We start from the raw sequence: 23,956 nt of genomic DNA, 5'->3' as shown, positions 1-23,956 counted from the left end.
CAAAAAACAAAAAAAAAACCCACCATGGTCTGCCGCACTAAATTAACATGGTTAATTACAAATTTCAATTTGTAATTTTTTTTTGGCACCTAGGTCCTAATTTGTAACACAGTTTTGCTTTTTGGTTTCAAAGTACATATTTGCATATGCCATACTAAGAATTTTTTAAACACAGGAGATTTAATACACACACATATATGTATACATATGTTCTTGGACAACAACCAGCAGTTCTCAGGGATTATTTCTGGCAGGGCTCAGAAGACCATATGGGGTGCCAGAGATTACTACCCAGGGCAGACGGGTACAATGTCCTACATACTATACTGTCATTCCAGTTTCAGGAATATTATTTCTTTAAAAAGGGGAGGGCCGGGTGATAGAACAGTCAATAGGGCTTTTGTCTTGCATGTGGCTAACTCCAATTTGATCCCTGGCACCACTGATATAGCCCCAGAAGACCGCCAGGAATGATCCCTGAGTAAGCCCTGAATACTCTAAGTGTGGCCCCAAAACAATAGACATCACTGTAGCACTGTCCTCCCGTTGTTTATCAATTTGCTCCAGCGGGTACCAGAAACGTTTCCACTGTGAAACTTGTTACTGTTTTGGCATATTGAACATGCCACAGGGAGCTTGCCATGTGGGCGGGATACTCTCGGTAGCTTGCCGGGCTCTCCGAGAGGGGCAGAGAAATCGAACCCGGGTCAGCCGCATGCAAGGCAAATGCCTTACCCTCTGTGCTATCACTCCAGCCCTATCTACGTATCTATCAAAATAACAGACAGATAAATAAGTAAATAATGTTTAGGGGGCCTGAGTGATAGTATAAGCAGGGCACTTGCATTGCACATGCCTAACCCAGGTTCAATCCCCGGAATCCCAGATATTCTCTAAACCCCTCTAGGAATGATCCCTGAATTCAGAGTCAGGAGTAAGTCCTGAGCACTACTGGATTTGACCAAAAAACAAATAGCAGTCAGGGGTCAGGGAGATAGCTCAAAAGCCTGGAGTACAGGCATCATTAAGTGAGTATCCAACATTATAAAGATTTCCTTATAAAGCTGGAATATCTTACACAAGGTCCACCAAGCATTGCCAGGTGTAGACCAACACAAAATACGACAAAAAAGGGTTTCATGTCATTACTAAAATTTAAGGACCAGTAAATTATATAAATATTTGTATAAATTTAACGTAAATTGCTAAACTCCAATTCCACAGGGTACTGGATACTTTCAAATTTAGAACTGCAATGACTGGAATAAACATCAACTGTGTGCACAAACTGCCAACATAGGTGCTTAGGTGAGCACATGTCTTGCATTTCTGTGGCCCTGGGTTATCACTAGCATCACACACACACACAAAATTCTTTGATTTCTAGTAAGGCTAAATTATGTGTATGTTGTGGGCTAGTTGATTCTCTTAAACTATTTGTCACTTACTTTTTTTCCTATTTAGGTTTGTGATTTTTTATTATTTTGATAAGAGCTTTATAAATTACTACTATCCTATTTGTCCTCACTTCAAATTTTGTCCTCCAGGTTTTAAACTGTCTTTTCATGTTATCCTTCCTTACCTTCTTAAGTTTTTCTATCTCATTTTCATCCTTTTTCACAGTCTGCTCCCACATGTGTACTTTATCCTGGTCTTCTTTCAATTGGTTCTTTTCAAAATCCAACTGGATGCCCAAGCGAGTTTTCTGATTTTCAAACTCCAAACTGTGGGAAGAAAGAATAACTAGATCCAGGGTACAGGGGCCCAAGCAAAATTTCAGTCACTACTCAGCTCATTCACCCAGATCCACATAAACTGTCCCCTGAACTTAGAGAACTAAGTTCTCAGCCCAATTTTGTATATATGGAACAAGGCAGGAGAGGTGAGGAAAAACTCCATAATCCCCTGGTAAACACTGGCATACTTCAGACTTCCTAGAATGAAACACAAAAGGCCCATCTGAACCCACCAGCTATGATAATTTCTACTTATTAAGCTTTTACATACTTAGCATACATTACCTCTAATCCGCTAATCAATAGCTTCTCAAGCAAGTATTATTATCCTAATTTTACAAAGGAGAAAAATTAAACCAAAAGGTAAATACCTTGCTCAAAGTCACACAGCTAGTAAAATGTAAATGTGAGGCTGGAACCCAAACGTTCTAACTCCCAAATTTGGGTTCCAGTAATGAATTAATAGCAAAGGTATTCCAACTTTGCAATTTGCTAGTAATATAATCTCAGGCAAATTAATTCAGGCCTCCATTTTCTCATCATATAAAGTCCTTAGAATCATACAAGGCACACAAAGTATTCGATTTCTAATTGTCATCATAATCTCACCATTGTCATCATCATCATCATCAGACATACTGTGATTAGCTCTTATTTGTCCATGGACTTTAAGTCTTCCCAACTACCCCTACCTCATACTTACCCTACCCTAAGATTCCAGAAGCCTTAAGAGGCACAATTTGGAAAATACAGCAAGGTGGAGAAAATTAACTAAATTCCCATTATTGCCCTCCTTCCGATCTCTTCAGAGACTCAAGAGTGCACAGACTCTAGTAGCAGGAGGTCAGGAAAGGCTAACTTTCCCCAACCCACATGTGACAGATGCAGCCAGACATAATTTTAGCAGCTTAAACCTATTAGTCATTACAATACAAATGGAAAGAAATTAATGCCATAATTTGAAGATAAGCAATTTTAAGTCCAATCTCCTAATCATGACTCATAAAGCCCTCTGATCTGGCCCCTGCCAACCTTTCTACCACCCCTTGCTTTCTTTCTGACCCAATTTTATGCTCCAGATACTCAAACCTACTCATTTCCAGAACAAGGAGTACTTTCTCACACCTCCAAACATGCTGTTATCACTGCCTGGAATCCTCTTCTGTCTGCTGCCTGGCAGAATAAAGCCTACTCACTTTACAGGTCTCTGGCTCAGTTTATCATTTCTATTCTATAAAACCTCTCCTGTTGGTTGTGAAAAGTTTCTTGGTTTCTATTACTTTGTCGGCCTCTTCCTGAATTCAGTCAATCATATCCCACAATTTCTAACACATTTATGTGGATGTGGTTCAGTGATAAAGAGCAAGTCTCATAGGTGTAAGGCCCTAGGTTGAATCCTCAGCAATACACACACACACACACACACACACACACACACAAAGACATAACACAACTAAAGTGCTGAGTCTAGTTCAGGGCTTCTTCTCTTTCTGGTAATTAAGTTTGGGGACATTAAGACATGAGCTGGGGGATATGATTGGGTAGATGGTATTTCCCTATTCATTTCCCTTCCATCTTACAAAAAATGAAAAAAGAAGAAAAAAGTCAAAGAAGACATAACACACTTATGAGCACTGTCTGATGCAAGATCCTTCCTTTGTTACCTTTGTTTCAAAGCATGATTTTAATTTTTAATTTCCCCAAAATGAGTGCACTCCAAGGTGTGTCTGTATGTGTGTCTCACAAATACTTACAGCCTAAAAATGTACATCCTTGTAAAATGTTTAAATTTATGATTATGCCTGGTAAATTTACCAAATTACTGCCTATAAATATAGTTAATACTTGAACTGCTACGATCTATACATTCACTACAAAGTGACATGTTCCCTCAGTGATGACATCTATGATGCCACCAATATCCCACTAACATACATTATACTAAGATGAACACTGAATATGTCTCTTTGCAAGCCATAAGCAAAACTCCCTATGATATCTATCTAGCACTAGCTTTACTACCCCATAGTGCTTCTGTAGACTTGTTTTTACCAAGTACTGCTAATTTGTTTTAATTTGTCTATCTCTGAATAGGAATGAGATCAAACCTCAATTCACATAGTTGTCAGATATGTGAGCTTTTCTTTTCACGAAATACTAGTATATCATTTGTCCATTTTCCTACTGTATTTCATTTCATTTTTCCCTCATTGATTTTTAGTTCCCTGAAAATTTCCTCTGCATTTTGTATATACCTCAAGTACAAAATCAACCACACTGTTCTGAAATCGTTGACTTAGTTATTTATTTCTCCCACTACTCCACAACTCCAAAAAGGGATAGTCTTTGATTCAATTTCTATAGCCCTTAAGCATCTAATTTTGTATAAATGAACCCCAACCCACCAATATCTAGCAAAGAACAACTTGGCAGAATAAAGAAATTATAGATGAATAAAGTGGAAAAAAGGAGAAACTGTTACTCTGCTCTTACTACTCTTCCAATCTAGAATTTTTGTCCTCATTGCCACCCTTGCCCAATAGGACATAGTAAGAAAAGCAAATAGAAAGTAATTTATGGACGAGAGAGACAGCTCAATAGTCTGAGTGCATGCTTTGCATGTAGGAGACCTGGGTTCAAGACGCAGGTTTGATCTCCAGTAATACATATGAACCCCCAGATACTGTCAGATGCAACCCCTGAGGCAACAAGTTGGAGTAGTACTTAAGCCCTGCCAGATATAGATAAAAAGGAGAAGAAAAGAAAGAAAATTGGAGCTTAGAGGTTTTTACTGCCCTTGATAAATTGTGGAGCTATGTTTTAATTTTGGTAAACTATCTTCAAACTGGCAGTCTCAACCACTATACTACTCCACATTTCTCCCTATCGTAGGTAGACCTACTTACAACAAATTCTAATCATTCTACAATCTGGTTCCTGCCTTATGATGACATCTGAATTTCTACAATATCATAATGAAAGTTCAAGGGAATCCCAGTTTCTACTCCCTATTCCACCTACCGCTTCTTGGCAATTTCATTCTGTCGCTTCACCTTCTCTTCCTCAAACTCTCGGATGTTGCGTACACCTATCTCCCGACAAAACTCTTCAAAAACTTCATCTTCTACCTGAAGGAAGAAATGAGGAAGTAAGGGAGGTAGCAAAGGAAAGGTCCTTGCGTATAAGCCCTGATTTTAATTAGGATACACATTCTAGCATGGCTCATCTCTTACCAACCTGATTCATCTTTTCCTTCAAGTCTTTCATTTCCCTCTCTCGGCTCTGGATAATCCTCTTGATATCATTGATGCGAGGCCCAAAGTTGGCTAGTTCACTCTCCAGCTTGGATTTTTCCTGCAGAATGCAATTGTGAGAGCAAAAGAAACCAAGCTCTTTGGAGGCCAAGAGTCCACTGATCCCAAGGTCAGGAAGGGCTAGCTCTCCACACCCTAAAAGCACCTGATCTGGGCTGGAGCAATAGCACAGCGGGTAGGGCATTTGCCTTGCACGCGGACAACCCGGGTTCGATTCCCAGCATCCCATATGGTCCCCTGAGCACTGCCAGGGGTAATTCCTGAATGCAGAGCCAGGTGTGACCCAAAAAGTCAAAAAAAAGGACCTGACCTAGCAATGCCCCTGTCAAAGCTTTCTATCCTCCCATTTGTAATCTCACTTGGCTTGTTCCCTGACTCCCAGGTCAGCAAGCTTCAAACCACAGGCTGAGAACGTAGTAAACAATGTAACTTACAAATTCATATTCTCTTATTCATAACCCTTGGGATCAGATTCAAAAGTTAGAATTCTTTATTCTCTAACTCCCATTTTACAGATAAAGATAAAAATCTGACAAAGAAAGGTCAAGAAACTTGCTTAACTGCAAGCCTATGATCACAGTTCAAATCCTGTGTCCACATACATAGGATGCAATCCTGGCAGTTCTGCTAGCAGTGCTCACTGCACCATAAATGAATTTCTGCTGTCCTGCAGCTAGGTGACTGTAAGCACTACAATGGGGTACAACCCTAGCAAGTATCACAACAAAAAAAGACTAAGTGAGCTCAACTCCTAGTGAAAACATGTCTGAATACTACAGTGACCCACTGCAAGCACAATAACCAGAACAACCATGAGTGCCGCAAATAAAAATTATGACCCCCTGTAAGTACATGTACAAGCACCTCAATTTAAGAGGTGCAGACACTGGTGGACATTGCAGCGTGCTACAAAACCAAGTTATTACAAAATCAACAAAAACAAAAAAATAAAGGTGGAAGGAATTTTTAAAAAGCACAAATCTGAACCCTTGTCTATGCCAGTACAGATTTCCTAAAACAGGCTGAAAAAGAGGGGGAACTGAGATAAGCTCCCCACCTCCAGGGAAATAGAGACTAGGAATATATGGAGGAATGTTTGGAGGATAGAGTTGAAGGTTAAGGCCCACCTGCAGATTGAGGGCTAGATGCCGTGTCTTGGTCTGTTCCAGGTCACTCTGTGAATACTTGAGCCGCATCTGCAGTCCATGGGCCTGAGACTGCACTTGACGTAGTTCTGCTTCTTTTCGCTTTGCCTTCATCTGCTCCTGGAGTGGATAAGAAAAAGAGCTAAGTTTTACGACTGTGACTGGCCTAGATTTAGCAGTCCTACTCCTAGAGGCAGTGTTGCCAATGGCTTACTTTTAGCTCCTCTGTCAATCTCTCCTTCTTCTCTTTCAATTTGTCTACAGCTTTCTCATCCCAACGCCTTGCCTTGGCCTTCAGATCACTGGCCCCGCCAGAGATCACTCCAGATTTCTGGAACAGTGTACCATCTAGTGCCACTGTCTATAAATAATTGGGGGAAGAATAGAGAGAGGAAGAAAATGAACAGGAGAATCTTCAGTACTAAGTGTGTGCAATTCCAGTCCAGGCAAAGGAATCCATACCTTGTGACGCTGGTGTCCGCCAAAAGCAATGCGGCGGGCATCCTCTACATTATCACAGACAAGGGCATTTCCACAAGCATATTGCAAGGCCTTTTTAATATGAGGTGGCTCATAGCGAATCACATCAATCACCAGCTTGGCCCCCTTCAGCTCTCGGAGTTTCTCATCTGTAGGTTTCACCTATGGGAGAAGTTTGGTAAGTGGCAGAACATGGAGAGCTAGGAAGAGAGGCACTCTCACAATGTTCTGCTCCATTCCCTACCAGGCTCACCTCCAGATAGTCAAGAGGCAAGAAGGTCTCAGGTTCCCCACGCTGTTCCTTGATATACTGAATACAGTCACGGCCTGTCTTCTCTGAATCCACAATAATGGCATCCATGTTCTTGCCCAAAACCTTGGTTACTGCAATCTGATACTTCTTTTGTGTGGGTTGGCAGAGGTCAATGAGGCGCCCATACTGAGTAAAGTCGGAAAAGAAAAATAAAGCATGAAGTTTTGAGAAGCTGTGGGAGAATCCCCAGTATGAAAATCCCCAATCCCCAGGATGAAACCTGGGGAAAGGCCAGAATCTTTATCCGGAACACAATACGGTATGGAGGAAAAGCATACTCAGCTCACCCCTACCCCCATACAAAAATGAAACCAGGCCATCGTGTCTGAATCCAAAATCATCTTTCTAAACCTCACCATTACTGTTTCCCAGATTACTGCCTCTAGCTGATATGCCAGAAACCTTAAATGTATTACCTCAATTTCTCATAAGCACCCAGTCAAAAGAAGAAGTTCCCGTTTTTCTAGTTTACTTTTCCATATCCCCATATCCAAACCAACCATAGATCCTTAAGAACTATCAGATACACATTAAGATCTTCAAGGATAGGGATGGAGAGAAAGGACAGAGGATATAGCACTTGTCTTGCAAGTGGTCAACTCAAGTTCAATTTTTAGCACTGTATAGTTACCAAGTACTGTCATGCCCCCCGCCCCCATTACCACTGGGTATGGTCCAAAAGAAACAAATTATCTTCAAGGACAGAGACTGAGGCTAATTCATCCTTATAAACTCCTCAGTAGTATCTAGAGGAAAGATCAGGAAATATTTGTGAAAACAAATGAAGTTCAACCCAGGAAGATTACCAAAAATAGTTAATATTTAAGGAACTTGGGAACTCTGTATTTAGTTCAAGAGGACAATAGATCCAATAAAATCTAAGCTATCCCCCCAAAATGAGCCAGTTGGTACATGTTAAGAGATCTCATACCAAAATGTGCACAGAATGATTTCCTGGGAGACTTATTCCCTGCCCCATGGATCTTCCCATTTCCAAAGGCCTCTCCAGTTACCCCCATCTTCTACAGAAGAGTGAACACAAGACAAAATGTTGAAGAAGAGGTGAAAAGGATGAAAAGATGAAAAGAATAAGTTAAGATTCAGAGAGGCTGGAGAGATAGTACAGCAGGTAGGGTGTTTGCCTTGCCCAGTCAAACCAGGTTCAATCCCCAGCATCCTATATGGTCCCCCAAGCACTGCCAGGAGTAATTCCTGAGAGAAGAATTAGAAGTAACTGAACATCGTTAGCTGAGGCCAAATTCCCCAAAGAAAAATCTAAAGTGCCTGCCCTGCAGGTATTTGGTTATGATTTTCAAGCCACTAGTATTCCATGTGTGCTGACCAGGGTACAGGCAGACCTAGTTTTTAATCCTACTGCCTTAGCTTAACTGTCTGCACTGTAGCACTGACCTCCCGTTGTTCATAGATTTGCTCGAGTGGGCACCAGTAACGTCTCCATTGTGAGACTTGTTACTGTTTTTGGCATATCGAATATGCCACGGGGAGCTTGCCAGGCTCTGCCATGCGGGCGGGATACTCTTGGTAGCTTGCTGGGTTCGCTGAGAGGGATTAAGTAATTGAACTCAGGTTGGCCGTGTGCAAGGCAAATGCACTACCCGCTGTGCTATTGCTCCAGCCTTAGCTTACCAACACGACAAAAATTTCCATGCATGGGGCTGGAGCAATAGCACAGCGGGTACGGCGTTTGCCTTGCATGCGGACAACCCAGGTTCGATTCCCAGCATCCCATATGGTCCCGTGAGCATGGCCGGGGTAATTCCTGAGTGCAGAGCCAGGAGTAACCTTGCACATCTCCAGGTGTGACCCAAAAAAGCAAAAAAAAAAAAAATTCCATCCATACCAGCCAGAAACGTATGAGCAACACAAAAAAGGTTGCCACCCCTGGTGAATTCTAAAACTAAGTGATGAGTTGGCACCAAGCCTGATGTACAGCTACCACAAATAGACATGCATGAGCCAGGAAAGGCAAACTCAGCAACTGCTAGTGCTACCAATGTGATGCCGCACTAGCAACACAATCATAACCATAAATTGAGAGCTTCGATTAGATTGTGATCCCTCGCAAGCACATGGGTAAACACCACAACTAAAGGAGTGCAACACACAATGAACACCCATGGCTAAACATGCAAGCACCACGACCAGACATGTAAGCCCCATCAAGCATAGCTAAAAATGTGAGCTCTACAGTCACAATGACAATTAAAAGGGAAGGTGTGGGCAGGGCATTAAAAAAAGAAAAATCATGCCTTTTGGAACAAACTAGATGAAACCTGAAGTGACTGAGGTAAGTGAAGTAAGTACAGAAGTGAAGGATAGGAGTAAGGGCAATAGTAGAGCAGGTGGGTAGGGTGTTTGCCTTGCATGCAGCCGACCCAGGTTTGATAGCTGCCATCCCATATGGTCCCCTGAGCCCGCCAGGAGCCAGCCCTGAGCACCGCTAGATGTGTCTCCAAAACCAACCAAACAAGTAAAACAAGAAGTGAAGGATAATACTACAGTGTGAAATATGAATAACAAATTAATAAACAACTAACAAAAAACAACTGAACTGGGAAATGTACACTGGTGAAGAGACAGGTATTGAAGCATTATGACTGAAACCCAACATGAATAACTTTACAACTGTATCTCACTGTGATTCAATTAAAAATTTTTTTAAATTTTAAAAATAACTGAACTCTCTCCAAGTTTGGTGAAAATTATGAAAAGAGGAATGAGGGGTCTAAAGGACAAAGTAGTCTTTCTGGTAAGGGATGACACTGAAACTTGGTGATGAGGTAAGTCTTATACACATAAGTTACACCATCGGGGTTCTATTGTATTGTTAGACAATGATAAATCAATTTTTTTAGAAAAATAAATTGCTCAGGAAATTAATTCCCTTTCCACTCTTACCACAGAACCAGGATACAGGCGCTTGATGCTTTCCATAATCTCTGCCTTTCGCTGCTGGCGGCTGCTCTCCTGGCGGTCAATGCGGGCATCCCCCAGCTGCTCCATCACCTGGTTCAACTCCTTATTGATCTCATCAATACGCCGCTTCGCCATCTCCACCTCCTCTGTCAGTTCCCCCTCAAGCTTCTTCTGCTCCTCCAGGGACTGTCTAGATAGTGGAGGATACATGGATTTATTCTGGCTGTACAGAAAATACTCCTGCCTGAAAGGAACTCTGGGGTCTTGCCATGGACAGCCAAGATAAGTAGGGTTCATGAGAACAGGCTAAAAGGGGAAGATTGCACAATCGCATACTTGCTAGTCGTGATGTATTCCTCCAGTTTCTCAATTCGCTTCTGGTTCTCTTCAATCTCCCGCAGTTTTTGCTTGATCTTAGCCTAGCAAAGAAACAAATATATATCATCACCAGAAGCTGAGTAAGTTAATTACAAGACCTGGCTTATACCCTCCGACAGGCCCACTCATCCAAATTCCCAGCAGTCCAGGACAATCTGTCACTAATGCAGGAGCCCTACTAAACACAGACATATAGGGCAGGAGACGTGGCTCAGCGGTATAAAGCACATTGTTCATATATGTCAAATCCTGAGTTCAGTCCCCAGAATCTCCTTCCTGGCCCACTGCCTCCCCCTCCCATACACATACATAAAAATAACATATGTATAAGACAGTGTCTCTGTAACAGATAAAGTTTCTCGGATCAATTAGGGAGGCTCAATATAATGCAAATAAAGCTTCAGAAGTCTTTCTGGACCTGTTTTCTCATCTATTATACAAATAGACAAACTCCAATTCAAAGAAAAATGTTTCCAAAATGAGTGATACCACCCCCTGGAGGTTGCTGGAACACCGGCGGGGGGGGGGGGGGGGGGCGGGTGTTGGCTATAGTGGGTGCAACTGGGTGGGTACCAACATATTTTTATTTGTTATTTGGGCCACAATGGGGTGTTAAGAAGCTACTATTGGTTCAGTATTCTGAGATTGCTCCAAGCAGTACTGAGTTCTGAGATTGCTTCCGGCAGACCATGTGGTGCTGGGGATCTAAACCAGATTTCCTGCATGTTAAGCATGCACTCACCCATTGAGCTAGCTCCCTGAAGGGGCACTTTCTGTTTGCTTAAAGAAGGCAGATTTTCAGGGGGCAGAGATGAGTAAATGTTTCTGAAAAGGGGTTAGAAAGCAAATGACTTTGGGAAAGTGATGAAATTTACATTAACTGCACAGCACAGGGGCCGGAAAGATAGTACAGTAGGTAGGGCAATTTCCTTGCATGTGGTTGACCCCAAGTTCAATCCCCCACATCTCTATGTGGTCCCAAGTTCTGCTGAGAATGAACTTTGACTGCAGAGCCAAGGGTAAGTCCTGAGCAGAGCCAAGTGTGGCCAAAAATGCAAAAATTAATAAATAAATTAAGTGCACAACAAAGTAGCTATTGGGCTCAGCTCCCCCCCCCAAGCCTGTAGTCTTTACCTTTTCTTTTTCTTCCATCCCTCCTTCCTTCCTCCCTCCCTCCTCAATCCTGCCTCTCTCAGTTGCTAGCACTCTCTCTCACACATTTCTCTAAGTACTGTTTTGTTTGTTTTTAGGTCATACCCAGCAATGCCCAGGGCTTACTCCTGACTCTGTGTTCAGAAACTACTCCTGGCAGGGCTTGGGAGACTATACATCATGGATTGAACCCAGATTGACTGCACCCAAGACAAGTGCCCTACCTACAGTACTACCTCACCAACCCCTCTCTTAAAGTAAATTTCCTTAAATAAAAAATATTTTACTTCACTGGGGGTTGGAGTGATAGCACAGCGGGTAGGGCATCTGCCTTGCACGTGGTCGACCCAGGTTCGATTCCCAGCATCCCATATTGTCTCCCAAGTACCGCCAGGAGTAATTTCTGAGTGCATGAGCCAGGAGTAACCCCTGTGCATCACCGGGTGTGACCCAAAAAGAAAAAAAATTTACTTCACTGAAAATAAATAAATGAGCCTAACACCGTCTTTTAAATAGTTAAGTCAGAGAAATAGTACAGCAGGTAGGGCGCTTGCCGTGCACATGACTTATCTGGGTTCAATCCCCAGCACCAATATGATACCCCAAGCACTGCCAGGATTGATCCCTGAGGAAAAAGTCAAGAGTAAGCCCTGAGCAACACTAGGTGTGAACCCCCAAATTCAAAAAACAAAAAAGAGAGCCTGAGAGATGGTACATGTAAGGCTTACATGTGACTGATCCAGGTCTGATCCCCAGCACTACATATGGTCTAAGTGATCTCTGAGCACAGAGCCAGGAGTATACCCTGTGCACAGCCAGGTATGATAAAAAAAAACAAAGTAAGAGCAAAATAAAACACATCCTATTTCTTCTACTTAATAATGATGTGGCTATATGATCTAGGGAAGTTGCTCAGAAGTAAGAGCATTTGTCTTGCATGTGGGGCCTTGGTTTCAATCCTTGGGACACCAAAAAATATTTAAAATTATGGTGTTCGCTGAGGCAACACATACACAACAACTGGAATGATACAGAGATAGAGAAGATTAGCACAGCACCTGAGCACCGATGACATGCAAATTCATGAAGCACTCCATATATTAAAATTTAAAAAAACTTTAAAATACAAGTAAATACAACTTTAAAATACAACTAGGCAAATCACTTCACTTCTTTATTGTAGTTTTCTCATTTGGAAAATGAGAATTAAATTAGTGAACACATATACAGCATGACGCCTAACACAGAATACAGCAAGCACTCACTGTTGGCTATAGTCATAACTGTTAAGACTATCATTATCTCCTTTACTCTGGTTCATCGTTCTACCTTTTAACACATGCCTACCTCTGTTTCCACTTTCTTCCTCTCTTCCAGATCCAGCCGGTCCTGGTCCGCTTTCTGGTCTCGATTGAACTTCTCAAGCTCCTGAGCCAGGGTAGCTGCTCTCTTGCTGGCCTCTTCTTTCAACCGATGGTATTTCTTTACCTGTGTTAGGGACAGGACAGGAGAACAAAGGTGATCAAATTAGCCCAAGTCAGCCCAGTGACCTCTTCATACTAACCCTTCCTCCTACCACCACCACCAATAGCTCTCCTAAAGCTTACCTGATTCTCCTCTAAGGTCAAGTCTCTACCCTGACTCTGGCTCTCCTCTTCCATCCGTTCCTCAAATTCTTGCCGGGCTTTTTCTACAGAGAGCATCTCCTTTTCTAACTCATCCATGTCACCTTTACGCTTCTTGAAATGCTTCTGAGCATTCTGTAGTGACTTCTTGGCTGCTTCTAACTTCTTGATTTTGTGGGAGGTATTTTCCTTGGCTTTGATGTACTGAGGCCGCTTCTGATTCAGTTCTGAGTCCTTCTCCCTTTTGTAGAGGATGAGGGGAAAATTAGTTATCCCTGCAGAAGGCAGGGTTCCCACAGTTTTCACCCAAAGAATGAGGGGGCAATCCGAGCACTCAAGTCAGCCTCACAGAATTATCTAAAAATGACTTGATGTTGGGGCAGAGGGTAGGTAATATAGAGAAGAGACCAATATGACAATAATACTTGGAAATGATCATGCTGGGCAAGAACTGTATGTTAGAAGTAGGTAAAGGGATATACACGACAACATTTCAGTATCAGTATTGCAAATCACAATGCCCAAAAGGTGGGGGGAAGAAAGAGGGATACCTACCATAGAGGCAAGCTGGGGGGGGGGGGTGATGGGAGGAAAATTGGGGACACTGGTACTGGAAAATGTACACAGTGGAGGGTTGGGGTTGGAATACTGTATGACTGAAACCTAATCATGAACAGCTTTGTAAGGGTCTATTTCACAGTGATTCAATTAAAAAAATTGAAAAGAATAAGTAGTCAAGTCACGGGTCAAGTCACGGTCCTCCCGTTGTTCATCGATTTGCTCGAGCGGGCCCAGTAACGTCTCCTTCATGAGACTTGTTGTTACTGTATTTAGCATACTGAATACGTCACGGGGAGCTTGCCAGGCTGGCCGGGCGGGCGAGATACTCTCGGTAGCTTGCCGGGCTCTCCGAGAGGGGCGGAGGAATCAAACTTGGGTCGGCCATATTGCAGCCAACATGGCCGACCCGAGTTCGATTTCTCCGCCCCTCTCGGAGAGCCCGGCAAGCTACCGAGAGTATCTCGCCCGCACGGCAGAGCCTGGCAGCTCCCCGTGACGTATTCAATATGCCAGACACAGTAACAAAAAAGTCTCCAACGGAGACGTTACTGGGCCCGCTCGAGCAAATTGATGAACAATGGGAGGACCGTGACCGGACCGTGAAAAGAATAAATTAATTTAATTTAAAAATATTAAATGACTCATGTCCATAGACCCCACTGTAACAAATCCCAAGGACACCATGTGTTCACCTAGTTCTTTTCCATCTGAAGTAAACTTGTTAAATCCCTGTCCTTTAACCTTGGTGCCTTAGTTTTCCTCTTCTAAAAATGGAGTTCTCTGCTTGCCTTGCACACAACTCACTTAGGTTCCATCCCTGGCATCCATTGTTCCCTGAGACCCTCCACCACAGGAGTAATCCCTCCGTAAGTGTAGAACCAGGAGGAAGCCCTGAGCACTGTCTGATGTGCCCCCTCCAAAATAGTTCTGCACTACTTCAGTGGCTGGGGTCTCCATCACTTCTCTTGTGGCAAGACCACTTTCTATCTTTAAGTTTTCTATTTGTCTAAATGCAAGTCAAGTGATATACCTGGTTCTAGCCAAAACACATCAAGGTGAAGTTAGAGAAACTAGCACAGAGACTGAACATAGAGACTGAACTGAACTGGCATAGAGGAACCCTAGAGAATAGCACAACTTCTTGATTTTCCACAATTTGGAGGCACTCATGTGCTCTTACTTGATCTCCTTTTCAATCTGCTGCTGCTCCCGCATCATTTTGCCCAGCTCCTTCTTCTTCTCCTTTAGCTCATCCTCTACCTTGTCCATACGTTTCTTGTCCTTCTCAATCTCCTTGTTCTTAGAGGCGAGTTCCTTATTGAGTTTCTCAATTTCCACTTCATTATGATAAAGCTTAAAAAGCTGCAGCTGTACCTGAGCACGAACTACCTCATCCTTTAGGCGCTGGTAGCGGTCAGCCTGTGCAAATGGAGAAAAGGAGGCCGTTACATAAGTAAGGCACTGACTCCATCCTAACCCTTCAGAATCCAAAGGAGGCCTGGCCACCTACCTCTTCTTTCTCCTGTTTGGCCTCCTTGCGTTCAGCCGCAATATTTTTTTTGCGATGGTAATTAAATTGTGTGTCCTCTTCAGCCTTCACCATTTCTTTTTTTCGTTTGTCATACTCCTGGGCCAGCTCCCCGGAGCGACTGATTTCTTCAAACAGAGCTGTTCTCTCTTTGGGGTTCTTCATGGCAATAGACTCTACAGCACCCTAGGAAAGGTCAAAACACTCTCCCTATTTAAAACCCAACCAGCCTATTCCTCTCTACCCACTCCCACTCATTTACTAAGATAAAATAAACTCACTAATTCCCTCTTCTCAGAATATCACTTTTCACAGTGAACTTTGAGGAAACATTCCTTGCTTTTCAAGGCACACAGTGAAGAAAAAATAGACAGAAGCAAAGGCAATACAATGTGTTAAGTGCAATAATATAAGAATGGAAAAGACTATATGAAGCTTAGAGGTTGAAGATTAGTAGGGGTATCTGTCTGGAAAGAGATCCTAAGGATGACAACTAAGCTGAATTTGGAAGATGGGAAAGAAGGAACCAAAAAAGAAGAGTTCATCCCATACAAAGGTCTGTGAGGCAAGTAAAGCAGGTAATTCTGGGGAAATGTAAATGGTTTCATTAGGAAAAAGAGTGGGGCTGGAGGGGCAGCATATTGGCAAGTGGAGCTGGAGAGATAGTTCAGGGGGTAAGGTACCTGACTCGCATGCAGATGACCCCAGTTCTCATGCCTAATACAGAAAATGGTCCCCTGAGTACAATGAGTAATCCATTAAGTACAAAGAGGAAAAAGCCCTGAGCACTGCAGGGTGTTTTCTTTTTAAAAAAACAAACAAAGCAGGGCTGGAGCAATAGCACAGCGGGTAGGGCATTTGCCTTGCATGCTGGGTTCGATTCCCAGCATCCCATATGGTCCCCCGAGCACTGCCAGGAGTAATTTCTGAGTGCATGAGCCAGGAGTAACCCCTGTGCATCAGCGGGTGTGACCCAAAAAGAAAAAAAAAGTAGGTGTTTCCTGAATTTGAATTTCATGCTAAGACAATGGTTCTCAAACGGTTCTCAAACTTCAGGGGTGGTGCTTGAACCCCTGTGGCCTTTGGATCTCCAAAGCGGTGCCCCCCTGGCATCACAGGCTTGGCCTGAGTCCTCCTTGCTGCTTCCTGGCCAGCTTCTGAAGTGGACCAAATAACAAATAAAGCTTTTGAAGCAACTGATTATGTGTATGTGTGTGGTGTGGTAGGGCACTCGCCGTGCACAAGGCCAACCCACAATCTATCCTCATCACCTCATTTGGTCCCCTGAGCACCAAACCAGTAATAAGCCCTGAACACAATTGCGTGTGGCTTATTCCTTCCCAGTCAAAAAAATTTCAGCATACAACCTAGAGATTTTGGTAAAAGAAAAATTGCTGGAACCTGCTTCAATCCCTGGCACACCATATGTTTATGGTCCCCAGATTCCCTCCAAGAGTGAGCACTGAGCAGAGAACCAGGAGTAAGCCCTGAGCACCACCATGTGTAGCCCACAAAAATAAAATTAATTACTAGTTAGCGATAATTTTTTTCAAAAAAGGAGGAAATGTGTTTCGAACAAATATATCCCCATGTGATACTGATGCAGAGACAGCATATGAGAATCACTATTGAAAGGCAATGAGAAATCACTGAAATTTTTTTTGGTTTTTTTTTAACCTTTTGGGTCACACCTGGTGGTGCTCAGGAACACCTGGTGGTGCTCACGGGACCATATGGGATGCTGGGGATCAAACTCGGGTAGGCTGTGTGCAGGGCGAATACCCTCCCCGCTGTACTATCACTCTGGCCTCACTGAAATGTTTTTATTTTAGTGCCACACCTGGTTATTGTGTTCAGGGGAACCTCCAGTGCCAGTGTTCAAACCCTGGCCTCCTACATGCAAAGTATGTGCTCCAGTCTGCTGAGCTAGCTCTCAGCTCAGAAATGTCTAACAAGACTATGGAAAGAGGAGTTGTAAGGTGGAGATATTATGAAGCCAATAGAGAGAACAGGCCCAGTAGGCAATAGGAAAAGAGCTGGAAAAAAGCAAATAGACAAAACTTACTTTAAATCCCCAGCTGGAAGCTGTGGGGCAGAGAGATAGAAGAGTGGGTAGGGTGCTTGCCTTGCACATGGCCGATCCAAGTTCAATCCCCAATCTAGGTTCAATCCCTGGCATTCTATATGGTCCCCTGAGGCCCGCCAGGAATGATCCCTGAGCACAGAGCCAGAAGTAAACCCTGAGCACTACAGGGTATGGCCCCCAACCCAAAACAAAATAAAATAAAAATAAAATCCCCACCTGTGGCCAGAGAGATAATTCAACAGGCTGGAGTACATGTTTTGCATACAGGAGGCCTGGAGATTCAATCCAAGTTAAGCCCCCCAGGCAACACCGGGAGTGGCCTTTGAGTACTGTGCTGTAAGAGGCACCTGAGTATTGCTGGGCGTTGCCAAAAAATGAAATAATTAAAATAAAACACCCACCTGGAAAACTTACAGTGGTTACCAAAGGGAAGGGAGTAGGGTAGAATGAGTAGAGAAGTCTTTGGTGATGGGATGGAACTAAAAATTTGGTGGTAGGTGTGGTATCACACACATATGCAGAGCTATACAGTGAAACCTCTGATAGTCCAAAACATAAACCAATAGATAAAAGCCCACCTGAAAGACGAGGAAGTTACGAGCCTTGATGAGAATGCCCAATTTCTCTAATTCCTCACTGTACTCATGTAGCTGGACCACTTTGTTGTTGATCTTATACTCAGAGGAACCCCCTACAAGACAAAAAATGTAAGTCAGTCAATGGTCAAGTCTTTGTTCTGTCCCAGTAAATTAATCTAGCCATCTCTCAGCACCCAAGAGACCCTTTTGAACAGCCTCACCCACCAACAATGACACGGGCAAAGGTGCGATCCTCGGCACCCTCTTCAGAGTAGACCATGCTGACAAAAGCCCGGTTGGCCGCTGGCTTGCCCACAGGAGCTCCGTGGATTAGGTCCCTCAGAGTCTTCACCCGCAAGTTGCTGGTTTTTTCACCCAATACAAAGCTGATGGCATCCATGAGATTTGACTTACCTAAGGGAGAAGAGACAGAGCAGAGGAGGTCAAGTTAGGAGGGAAGAGGAAAAGGAAAAAAGAGACAATGAGAACAAGCATCTTCGCTAAGCTAAGCATTCAGTGCTCAGACTAATGGAAGGAGAAAATACTGTTCTGCCCCCCATAAAGACTGCCCAGAAGCCCATGGCTTAACAAACTTGCTCTCCAAGGTAAGTCTATGTTCGAATCCCTGGTGTTGCCACATGCATTGAACATGCCCCTGGAAGCTCTGCTGGTTGAGCATCTATTCTGTCTGCAATGTCCAGCACAAGTGATTCTTATGAGCATATGCATGAGCACCCCAGTGCCTCACTGACAGCATTACAACCAGAATATGCATGCCTCAATTAAAGAGTGCAAGCTCTGGCGAACCACAACTCAAGATGTATATGTACCACAATTCAAGATATGACCTGATTCATGAATATCACAACTAAAAAAATGTGCGAACACCATGGCTAGACACGTGTTCCAGCAACTATCACCATCACCATAATAATAGTCAAGGGAAGGAAAAGGGAAGACAAATTTTTTAAAGGACCAGAATGAATGATAGCTCAATCTTAAGCATATGCTTTACATGCAAGAGGCCCAGGTTCCATTCCCAGCATCACATGGCTCCCAAGCATCAGGAATAACTCTGAAACACTGAACCCAGAGAAGCCCCTAAGCTCTACTTAGTGCCAGGTGTGGCCCCCAAACAAAAAAAATATATAATTTTTCTTTGCAGTATTTTTTTCTTTGCAGTTATTACAACAGTCAAAAACGCCCTGTTCATTCTCTACCCTAGAGACTGCCTCGCATCTCAACCTGAAATCTTAAGAATGTATTCTTTCTTAAACATGTCTCTGTCCATCTCTCTCCCACCCCCTCATATTCCTCTAAGCAAATTTTTAAAAATAAAATTATTTTACTTAACTACTTTGTCTCTTCCTGAAATTCTTTTCTGTAAGGAAAGGTGGCATTTCTGGAAAACCAGAGCAGAGGTTAGAACTACCTTTCCTTTTCCTGCAAAGAGCAATCCCTTGCTCCAGTCTAAGTCTATAGTTTTCCAGGTTGTAGGGACCAGTTCCGGCACTATGCAGACCAAGTAGACTTTAGGCACAGCTTTACAGCTGCCTTGTAGAATTGGTGGGATGCTAGTGTCTATGCGGTATAGGTGGTTGTAGCATACTTTACCGATTAGTCCTAACCCATGCCAGGTTTTTCCATGAGCGACCTCCATGGATCAAGAAGAGAGATGGAAACAGTTTTCTTAAGGCTACCTACTGCTCACTCCCCACTTCACTCATCACCTGTAACATATCCATCATCCTTTTATTCATCAGTTTGTTCATTATACAGTAAAGGTCAGGAGCAAAAACAAAACAAGAAAACAAATGAGTGCCCCTATAGAAATTATATATTCACAGAATTAATTTTTCTATATCCTGCAAGATATATATATATATATATATATATATATATCTTATATATAGATATAAGATCTCCAAGCCTGCACGGTTTGGGACTGGACCTGTCAGTAGCTAGACAGTTACACCCTCCAACTGCCGTGTAACCCCAACAACGGCCAGGATCCAGAGATTATCACAACAAGCTCCCGGGAGCGCGCGGCCGCAAATGCGGCCGCGTGGCTATTTATTTACTTTTCTCTAAGTTTTCAGGGTACCTTAAATATCCAACCCGCACGGCAGAGCCTGGCAAGCTATCCGTGGTCTATGCCAAATAGACCAAATTGATATGCCAAATCCAGTAATAAATGGATCTCATTTCCCTAACCCTGAATATGCAGAGTCGAGAAGGATATGGAAGGAGAGGCTGATAAAACACCAAGGCAGACATAGGCTGCCAAAACGCAGAAAAACAAAAATGATTGTCTGTACTTTTAATGCACGTATGCTGGCATCTGCTGCATCCATTGAAGACCTTATGGTACAAGCGCGAAAGATCAAGTACGACATCATTGGTCTGACCGAAAAGAGAAGACATCAATCCCATCATGCTGTTTTCGACACTGGAGAAGAACTGTTCCTTGGAACATGTGATAAAAGAGGCGTCGGTGGTGTCGGTATCCTTGTCAACACAAACTTAGTCACGAGCATTGATTCATTCCAATGCCTAACAACCCGAATCGGACGATTACACTTTAATAAATGTGGCTCACTACCGGCAGTTTCTATCTTTGTTGTCTATGCACCAACATCCAGTCATGGTGAAAGAGAAACTGAGAAATTCTACATGGAGCTGGAGAAGTTCTATAAAGAAGATCACACCTTCTACAAGATCATTGTCGGTGATTTTAATGCCAAGATAGGACCAAGAAGATTAGTCAATGAACTCCACATCGGAATCCATGGCCTGGAATGGAACGAACAGGGTGACAGACTGTCTGAGTTCATCATGTCAACCAAAACCTTCCATGGTAACTCACAATTCCAAAAGGCTGAATCTAAACGTTGGACATGGGAGTCTCCCGATGGACGGTTCCACAATGAAATAGACCACATCATATTCAATCGGCGGTTTTGCCTAACCGATGTTGCTGTTGTCCCAAAATTCCAAACGGGATCAGACCACCGTCTTCTTCATGCAAAATTCTACCTCACAGAACGAGGAGAAAAGAATGCAAGGTTTAAGAAGAGGACTCCCAGAACAACCACCAACTGGGAGCTCTTTGGCTCTATTGCGGCAACATGGGAAGATGCCGTCATTGACAACATTGATGAGGAATACGATCGAATGATTCAGCACCTCCATGATTGTGCAAGGAATGCCAAGAGAGAGATAACCACAAAAAACCGTCTTTCTTCGAACACTCTTGAACTTATTCGCCAACGTGGCTTGGCACATGCCTCAGGCAACCACAAGCGAACATCCGAACTGGCAAAACAGTGCAGAGAAGCCATCAAGGATGACCTCAAAAACAGGAGAGCAGCAGTACTGGTAGATGCAGCAGAAGCTGGGAAAAACATTCGTAATGCCCACCTGACCTTCACCAACTACAAAACCAAGATGACTGCCCTCCGACATCATGATGGATCTATCACATCTTCCAGAAGGGCAACGGAGAAGATTATTCATGACTTCTACTCAGATCTCTTTAATAGCCACATCCACTTGCCCACATACCACATACCACATGATGGATATGTCGTTCCCAATGTTCTCCCTTCCGAAATCCAACATGCCATCTCGTCGGTAAAGAAACAAAGAGCACCTGGCCCAGACAAGATCAGACCTGAACACCTGAAGAACTTACCATCAGTACTCATCAATACATTGGCTCGACTCTTCACATGCTACCTGTCTGAATGCAAGGTTCCATCCCAATGGAAAACCAGCAGGACTGTACTACTATACAAGAAAGGAGACATCCACAACATTGGCAACTATCGCCCAATCTGCCTATTGTCTGTCATCTACAAACTATTCACTCGAGTCATCCTGAATAGGATTAGCAGAACACTAGATGAAGGACAACCATGTGAACAAGCTGGATTCCGAAAAGTATTCAGTACCATCGACCATATCCACACAATAACCAAGCTCATTGAGGTATCTCGGGAGTTCAAGATGCCGCTCTGTCTAACGTTCATTGATTTAACGAAGGCCTTTGATTCTGTTGAGACGGAAGCAGTCATGGAAGCCCTAGCCAATCAGGGCGTACAAACTCAATACATCAGGATCCTTCGTGAGCTCTATTGCGGATTCACTACCAAGATCTCAGCATTCTACAAAGAAGTAATCATCCATATCAAGAGAGGGGTTCGGCAGGGTGATACCATTTCACCGAAACTCTTCAGTGCCACCCTCGAGAACATCATGCAACGACTGGAATGGGAAAACATGGGAGTGAAGATAGGTGGTTGGCAACTACACCACCTCCGCTTTGCTGATGACATCGTTCTAATAACACCAAACATCAGCCAAGTGGCACAAATGCTGAACGACTTTGACCGTGAATGTGGAAAGGTCGGACTACAGCTGAATCTTACGAAGACAATGTTTATGAGAAACAGCCTTGTTCCTGACGCTCCATTCACTCTCAACGGAACCACCATTTCCGAATGCAACAGCTATATATACCTAGGTCGAGAAATCAACATGATGAATGACCTGGCACCTGAGTTGCGCAGGAGGAAGAGAGCGGCTTGGAATGCCTTCAAGAGCATGAAGAAATAACTAAAAGGACAAAGAACCTCCAGCTACGAGCACATCTCTTTGATTCCACTATTCTTCCTGCATTAACATATGCCTCAGAGACCTGGACCCTACGAAAACAGGATGAGAACGCTATTCAGGTCTCTCAAAGAGGACTCGAAAGAACTATGCTTGGAATATCACGATTCACTCAAATGAGAGATAGAATCCGGAGTTCTGATCTTCGTCAACGCTCAAGAATCAGGGACGCTGTCTCATCTGCCAAGACATCAAAAATCAGATGGGCTGGACACGTAATGAGGTTTACAGACAACCGCTGGACTAGAGCCATTACTGATTGGATTCCACGGGACATCAAAAGATCACGTGGACGCCCACCTATAAGATGGTCAGACTTCTTCGTCAAGACCCTAAATGATCGGTTTGAGGCTCTGCATGTTCCTAGGACGAACAGATACCATTGGGCTACACTAGCAAGCAACCGGGATGAATGGAGACGTTACTGGCACCCGCTCGAATAAATCGATGAATAACGGGGATTAAGTGATTAAGTGATAAGTGATATCCTTTCATGACCTGGGAAAATATCCATAGTAGGAGAAATACGCAAGATGAAAAATTCATAACCAACCCAGTTATAAAAACAAAAAAGTGAGTGGAGACTGGTGAAACAGCTCAGTAGTTAGGGCCCATGCCTAGCATAACATAACCAACCAGGATTGAATTCCTGGTATCACAGAGCTGGTCACCTGAACAATGGTTGGAAGAACCCCCCAAAAGGGAACTGAGAAGAAATGAGAAGCTACTGCTTAATGGACACAGTTTTGGGTTTTCTATTGGTCTTTTTGGGGAGAGGGTGTTGGACCACAACCTGGAAGTGTGGTGCTGGGGAGCAAATTGCAATCAATCATAAGCAAAGCAAATGCATTAACCCTTGCACTATCTCTCTAGTTCCAAGAATTTTAGTTTTGCAAAATGAAAAGGTTCAGATCAGCTGCACAACAATGAACTGTTCTTTTCATTACCTCACCTGGAAAATGAAATATTTAACACTACTAAGATACATACTTAAAATAATTAATTAAAATGGTAAATAAAACCTGGAGTTGGAGAGATAGGACATCAGGCAAGGATAATTGCCTTGCATGTGGCTGACCCAGTTTTGATCCCCAGTATCCCACATGATCCCCTGAGTACTGCCAGGAGTAATTTCTTAGTGCACAGTCAGGAGTAACCCCCGAGTATTACCAGGTGTGGTCCAAACACAAAAATAAAAGCAAAGATAAGAAAGAACTATCTTGCTTCACATTAGGAGCCCAAGCTATAGTGCAGTGGGTAGGGCTCTTGCTTTGGACAAGCTTACCCTGGTTTGACCTCTGGCACTCCATATGGTCCCCTGAGCCCACCAGGGGTGTGATCTAAAAAACAATAAAGAAGTCTATTCTTCATCTTTGGCAGGGTAGGGGAAATATGGGTATCACACCCCAGCAGTGCTTAGGACTTACTCCTGGCACTGTGCTCAGGGAG

General features: G+C 43.3%; 1 protein-coding gene, 1 non-coding gene and 1 pseudogene across 2 annotated transcripts in view; 2 read left to right on the top strand and 1 right to left on the bottom strand.

Annotated features, from left to right (window-relative positions):
• SMC1A (structural maintenance of chromosomes 1A) overlaps positions 1 to 23,956 on the bottom strand; it is a 77,037-nt gene that overhangs the window by 46,051 nt on the left and 7,030 nt on the right. The window contains exons 2-16 of the mRNA XM_056130021.1: positions 18,059 to 18,247; positions 17,834 to 17,946; positions 15,152 to 15,355; positions 14,822 to 15,060; positions 13,063 to 13,321; positions 12,803 to 12,943; positions 10,262 to 10,344; positions 9,908 to 10,115; positions 6,929 to 7,114; positions 6,658 to 6,837; positions 6,410 to 6,556; positions 6,178 to 6,315; positions 4,974 to 5,090; positions 4,758 to 4,864; positions 1,583 to 1,724 (exon numbers count right to left, since the gene is read on the bottom strand). Coding sequence (XP_055985996.1) covers positions 1,583 to 1,724; positions 4,758 to 4,864; positions 4,974 to 5,090; positions 6,178 to 6,315; positions 6,410 to 6,556; positions 6,658 to 6,837; positions 6,929 to 7,114; positions 9,908 to 10,115; positions 10,262 to 10,344; positions 12,803 to 12,943; positions 13,063 to 13,321; positions 14,822 to 15,060; positions 15,152 to 15,355; positions 17,834 to 17,946; positions 18,059 to 18,247 — 2,453 coding nt within the window. The remainder of the gene's footprint in view (positions 1 to 1,582; positions 1,725 to 4,757; positions 4,865 to 4,973; positions 5,091 to 6,177; positions 6,316 to 6,409; positions 6,557 to 6,657; positions 6,838 to 6,928; positions 7,115 to 9,907; positions 10,116 to 10,261; positions 10,345 to 12,802; positions 12,944 to 13,062; positions 13,322 to 14,821; positions 15,061 to 15,151; positions 15,356 to 17,833; positions 17,947 to 18,058; positions 18,248 to 23,956) is intronic.
• Positions 3,188 to 3,320, top strand: LOC130038269 (small nucleolar RNA SNORA36 family). Its single transcript, XR_008794644.1, has one exon. It is a non-coding gene; the product is annotated as a small nucleolar RNA SNORA36 family (small nucleolar RNA).
• LOC130038267 (uncharacterized) lies at positions 12,446 to 12,558 on the top strand (annotated as a pseudogene).

Source organism: Sorex fumeus, unplaced genomic scaffold (genome assembly GCF_029834395.1).
Source record: "Sorex fumeus unplaced genomic scaffold, SorFum_2.1 ptg000073l, whole genome shotgun sequence".
Lineage (NCBI taxonomy): Eukaryota > Metazoa > Chordata > Mammalia > Eulipotyphla > Soricidae > Sorex > Sorex fumeus.
The sequence above is the reverse complement of the archived record's forward strand: the minus strand, read 5'-3'. Positions and strand labels throughout refer to the sequence as shown.